The sequence below is a fragment of the Ruditapes philippinarum genome, unplaced genomic scaffold, assembly GCF_026571515.1.
Source record: "Ruditapes philippinarum isolate M1 unplaced genomic scaffold, ASM2657151v2 ctg2186_1_1_1_1, whole genome shotgun sequence".
NCBI classification, from domain to species: Eukaryota; Metazoa; Mollusca; class Bivalvia; order Venerida; family Veneridae; genus Ruditapes; species Ruditapes philippinarum.
The window spans coordinates 48,287-54,747 of record NW_026863515.1 but is presented as its reverse complement, the minus strand read 5'-3'; the positions used below and the strand labels follow the sequence as shown (position 1 = coordinate 54,747).

The following is a 6,461-nucleotide window of genomic DNA, read 5'->3' as shown; positions in this document are numbered from 1 at the left end:
CTTGTTAAAAGAATAGACATGCGCGACTGAATGTGATTTAATTGTGGTATTAACACTTAAATATTTGGTCAAATACGTCCTTTAGGAATTCCATATATGGACGAAAATTGAATTTCTTGCGGGAAATAAATTGTTTATACATATATTCATGCCTTAACAGATTGTCCCCATGGCTACGGTTAATGACATTTGTAATTATATCTGGTCATACACACTTGATTAATTTACTTATAAGTAATAAAGCGAACACAAAATAATATCCACTTTTTCCATTATAATATCCGCTTCTTCGGCGCTTCTTTTTGCTAACGCTGGGACACACCAGCTCGGTATTCGCTACAGGGGATAAAACACAATCAGAACTTTCATCAGCAAAATGCCAACCGTGAACGTTTGTAGTCTGTTCTTGACAGACGAAATTAAAACCATGTCGAGTGTTGTACCAATCGTTTCAAAAACGGAGAAACTCTCCGCAGGTATTCTATCACTCCCGAGATAGATTCAGGCGGAGGAATACAAAATGGCGGATATTACAGGACTAGTTTGAAATCTTGCCATGATGTGGCGCCTAAACGAGCAATCTCTGTATTTGACAGAAAACGTAGCTAGACTATTTAAGGGAGAAGAATGGTAGGTGCATTCTTAAAGTTTTGAAGCGTTTCCTTGGAGACACATTACGAAGGTTGATAAGAACATCGCTAACTGTAAGTAAATTTCATAATCATATTATACTGATTACTGATATTTTGATTAAAAGCAAGTTTTGTAATATTATATAATCATTTTTGTAACAATTTAATTGTGATTAAAAATATTTGTTTTTCTTTAATTTGTTGATGTCAGAAATATTTTTATAGTAAACCGAAAACCTTAAGTCGTGGACACTTCAAGAAGACTAAGTACAATGTTTCGGATGCATATAGGGACAGTTTAAAAGTTTCCTTAATTATAATTTCTAAATCAAACTAAGTAAGGGTTTTTATAGAGTGATGTGTAGGAATGAAAATAAACACATAATTATATAGTTAAAGTATGACTCAGTAATTCAAAGACAGCGACAATAAGCGCTCGATTTCGGAATATTTATTTATTTATTTATTTATTTATTTTCAAGATATTGTCTTCAACCACTTTTAAGATGATGCCAAAACTAACGATTTAGAATAAGGCTGTTGTCGTTTTTTTTTTCGTGTCTTTAATTGTACAAAGTAGAATATTTTGTTGTGTTGCATAACAATGTAAACATGCGTTTCAAACATTTTAGAAACCAAGGAAAGATGAGCCGACGACTAATGGTTATTGTGTGTATCACAGCTATACTGATATCAACGGTCACGTGTCTACCAGACGCCATGTTGTCACCCCCAGACCGACCGAATGAGTTCCGATCCCCAGGCCAGCTCAGAAGTTACCTCAAAGCACTAAATGACTATTATGCAATAGTTGGAAGACCAAGGTTTGTCAATTCTTTACGTTTATCTCACAGGTTGTGTAGTTCTCAGAAACTGAAAAGATTAAAGTTTCTTCCTGTCTTTGTATAAAAGTATGATAGGATAAAGAAAAAAACTATTATTATTATTATTATTATTTATTATTGTATCATTAAGAGTGACTGTATTGCAAGTTAATCACGGCATGTGATTAGCTTTTCTTTAATATTTATCTTGTACATATTTATTTAACATAACAAATTATTATTATTATTATTATTATTATTATTATTATTATTATTATTATTATTATTATTATTATTATTATTATTATTATTATTGGTTCAGTAAGGGGGGGGGTGTATTGCAAATAAATCACGGCATATGATTAGCTTTTCTTTAATATTTATCGTGTACATATCTATTTAATATAACAAAGCCTATATTTGTCCGTATATCCAGTATATTCAAATAAAGTTTTCAAACTATTTAATTACGGAAAGGAATCGTTGTGTTATAAAATGTATACAACATTTAAACAATGTACAGAAAAAAGGTACACAATAATTACTTAATTGGTGAATTTCTTAAGATTCATATTTTCAATTTATTGCAAATTTACATATCTCTTTTAGAAATGCAAAGTAAAACTATTTTGAGCAATTGATAAGTAGTGCTAGCATTATAAATATTTCTTTATTTTATTATTTCTTTTATCTTCTATTTTTAATTATGACTTTTTATTCGTTTTACTTTCTACTAATCTATTAATCTATTGCGAATTCAACTATTAAAATTGTCTGAAAATTAAACATGTTTTTTTTGTTAAAAGAAATATAATCTTCGTATGTATATTTTTTTGTTATTTAGGTTCGGTAGAAGTGCATACAAACAGCCAGCAAGAAACACATTTCAGGATGAATCAATGGACAGTGGTGCGTGTGTTATATTTTTTCTTTCTTTCTTTTTTTCTTACGCCGAAATTCACTATATTTACATAAGTACAATTTATAGCATTTTAATAATACCAGCTCAGTGCTTTGGTAAAGATTTGTTATAAAACTATGTAATCATGTAAAATAACAGTCTTAGCAACGCTCCAATCTTTGGAGTTTCTAAAAACAACAAAATAAAAATGTGTAAATCTTTAAATAATGTTAGGAAAAGATAGCAGTTTAATTAACAAATTGAACTAGAGCTATTTATGTCAGTAATAATAAAATTTCTATGTTATTTTTTGCCAGCAGCTTTAGATATTCCAAGCCCTTAAACTGGCTTATTTAAAAAAAAAATACAAAATGGTCACAATCGTAGCAATTCATGATTTTTCAGTTTTCGCTTTCAAGTAACTAAATGATTACGTCTGTACTTACAATATATCAGTACGTATGGAGGTAAAATGTAACAATTCACTCGATGAATATAAGGAAAACATAAAAATAAAACAATGTCCAAAAAATGTATTACCTGTAGTATGATCATAACCTTGATTAAAAATATTGGCATTGGAAAAACATGAGAAGTGGGTATATTAATCGTAGTTGATAGCAGTACATAAAGATGACAGTACATGTACGAGTAATTCGATCCGGATCTAACTTACAGTGTTTCATGATGGTCCCGTCAAAGCAACATAATTATGAAATATATTTTTATTGTAAAACAGTCACTTGCGTAAACATGTAAACAATCTTACTACCAGACTAAAATCGAATTTTCACCGGTCTTGATTATTTTTGAAATACTGTTCATGTATATCTATATCAACATTTATATTTTAGTTTGATTTTAATGATATTTCAATACTGTATGTTTGTAACAGCTATTTTCATTGTACATTACTTATAAAGGGCTGCTGAACATTTATAAATTAATGTTTATTTTGAAGAAGAAAACAAATGCAATTGTTCTTAATACATGTACATATACCGGTTTTTCTAAGACTTTTTTTCAATTTTTCAATTTTTTTGGTCTTGTACAGACGATTGTTTGCTTTATTATCGTCGTCATATTAGCTCTACTGTACTTGTAGTATTGAATCAATCATATTACAAGGCACTATTTAAAGCAAAGATCTATTGACAGTTTCTTTATTAATTTTCGATCTCTACATTTTATCACGTTCACTTTTCTTTTCGGCAGAATAGACTATGGTTACATTTGGGATGACGGTCTAGCACGTGATGCTTTTGACGTTAATGATGACGACACCATTCCATTCTACTGATTTATAAACACACCAACAAGAGTTCCATGTAGATTTCATCTTCCTAGCTGTATATATATACTTTATTCTCGCAAAATATTCAATATTTTATATGTAAATCAATTCTGCATTGCGGGATAAAAAAAAGCATTGACAATAACATTTTATAAGCACACTGACAAAATAGACAAGTATTCAAACTAATATATAGACAAATATAGAATAACATATTGTGTGTCGGGAAATACTAGTATACCATGAAATTAGGAAAAAAAACTTACTTTGATAATATTAGATCTATAATACATCGCAATTTAACTAACCGACAGTTACAGATCATGGCAACATAATTTGAATGTATAATTGACGAAGTTCAAATAAAGACTGGTACACGTGTTAGCATCAGCAGAATAGAATGGACATCTCATCCAGACGACACATCATTTGACTATGTAACATCGGCTCGTCATTTTGTTTGTTTGGATTTTCTTGCAAAATAATTATGATTTTTTAAATAAAAATAAAAATAATCCCGTCTTTACTTGTATTATGTATACAAAACAAAAACATAACAAGAAAATCGTAATTTAAAAGTTCTATAGATATTGGTTTATTTCTGTATCCAAATCTGTACCTTCGCCCGTACTGGTGTACGCCCTGAATGCTTTGCAACCTCATCGCTGATCGGAGAGTAGTGCATTAACGGAAACTGACGGTGAATCAAATGTTCCACTTGTTCGTCATCTCCGTCCGTACACGTTTTCTGTTTGATCGATACGTTCCAATCCTCCCCGAAACGTTAATAAAATTTGGAACGGACTTCACTTAACAAAGGTGTCACCTTTCTGATGTTTGATTTAAGTGCGCGGCGCCCACAGGGCGGAGCTTTTTGTGTTTACCTTTTTTTTGTCCATGGACCCGATTTTTATTAATTAATGATTTTTAGCTGTAAATCGAAGGGATTTAATCTCTTCGATTTACAGCTAAAATAAATTCGGAAGCACGAATTCCTTTCGATTTCTATTATGTAAAGTCATATATTGGTCTCCCCTTCGGTGATTCGCAGCATGTCCAATTAATGAATGAGAACGGGAACAAAGCTATAAATAGATATGACTTTAACATTGAGAAAGTCCGAAAATCTATTTATAGAAGTAGTTTAATTAACCGCTATGGTAATTGATAACGAACTGATGAGTTTTTCCAGAATGAAATACAAACATATTCAACCATAAATTGCACCCTTTATAACTTATTAAAAAAAATTAAAGTAAATTTATAGTTCCCCTGATTATTTAAGTCGACTCTGGTGTCCCGAATTTTTGCTATTAGAAGTTGATTCCATTTTGTTTGAAATGGTGGTTTGAGTGGAATGTTGATTTGCCGAATACTGCGACATGTATTTTAACAGCGGAAACTTTCGTCGAGATGTTATGGGTTTATTGATTGTAAACACACTGGTGGGTCATACGAGGATTTTGAAGCAATTCAACAAAGTAGATTCATCTCCCAATAAATCAATTAACAATAGTTTTTTATTTATAACCTATGTCAAGTAGCGTTTATGTCTTTGACTTGCATGAAAATGATGGTAGTGAATTTCCACATACCCTCATGATACCTGTACAGGTAACAGTCTTCCATTGATAAATAATGTTTCAATATATCAACATGCCATGCAAATTTATTCATGATTTTAAATGTACCATTATTTTGTTAACGCGTATAACAAAAAAAATCCTGAATTTGGTCTTTTAGAAATTCATGCCAAATTTTTCATTCCAGTGTGTGTTCTTTTTTCAGTATTTATCTGAGACTTAAAATATAGCTACTATATCTTAAGTCCAAGGCATCAAAGGAAACCATTTTTCTTAATTTGATAGAAAAATGCCTGTTACATTACATATTAGTCTCTTTTGTTACTATTTTATATGCTGTGTGTACATTTGTTACAATTATAATAAAAACAGACTTTGTTCAATTTGACTACTGTTTTGTATGTTCCAAAGAAAATACATTTAATATCTTTATTTTTAACAAGCCGGCCAAAGTTCATAATGAACAATGTCTTTCGTCCGCCCATTAATCTATGATATACATGTACAATAATGGTAAAATCCAATTAACCATTGAAAAGTTTAATAGTATATCTGGTCATGAGATGTCTACTAGTTCATCTTCACTTGCTGCATTTCTTGCTTGGACGCCATTTGATGCTTTGCATCAATGCCTTTCTTGTTTAACATGATATACCATTTGGCGTGAAACATGTAACGGACATTTTGAAAAATAAAGTCGATTTGGCTTATTTACAAATACACCTGTAGTGTGAAGTTTAAAACATAACATTTCTACTTTGTGAAGTCAAAACACGTTTATTTTATATTTATAAAGATACTGTGTATCCATTGTCGATATTATTTAATTTGAGCATAGAATATCTTTCAACTATAATTTGAAGAAATGTCATAGCCTGGGGCATTTAAGCCTTATAGCGTCCCCTAAAGGAGGCAATCAAATCAATATGAGCAAACTTGATAAAAGACAACCTAAGAATGCTATAGACAAAATATGGTGATAATCCATCAATTATTTCAATAGTAGATAATGTTCCAAAGTTTTTTTTATTTTTAGCTTTAGCGACCCGTAAAAGGGGCCAATCAAAATAATATGAGCAGATTTGATAAAAGACTCTCCAAGAATGCTACAAGCAAAATTTGGTGATCATCCATCAATTAGTTCTGCAGAAGGAGACTTTTAAATGTATTTCTAATTTGCGCTTTAGCGGCCCCTAAAAGTGGCCATTCAAATTAATATGAGCAAAC

General features: G+C 30.7%; 1 protein-coding gene across 2 annotated transcripts; it reads left to right on the top strand.

Moving 5' to 3' along the window:
• The first annotated feature begins 547 nt into the window (after positions 1 to 547).
• Positions 548 to 4,166, top strand: LOC132722267 (pro-neuropeptide Y-like). 2 transcript variants are annotated; one of them, XM_060706738.1, is made up of 4 exons: positions 548 to 704; positions 1,265 to 1,456; positions 2,301 to 2,365; positions 3,578 to 4,166. In XM_060706738.1, the coding sequence occupies exons 2-4, from the start codon at positions 1,278 to 1,280 to the stop codon at positions 3,655 to 3,657; spliced, it is 324 nt and encodes a 107-aa protein (XP_060562721.1). In that variant the 5' UTR covers positions 548 to 704; positions 1,265 to 1,277; the 3' UTR covers positions 3,658 to 4,166. The 2 variants fall into 2 exon arrangements, with proteins under 2 accessions (XP_060562721.1, XP_060562722.1); XM_060706739.1 differs by having other exon boundaries at positions 3,573 to 4,166.
• Positions 4,167 to 6,461: the final 2,295 nt, after the last annotated feature.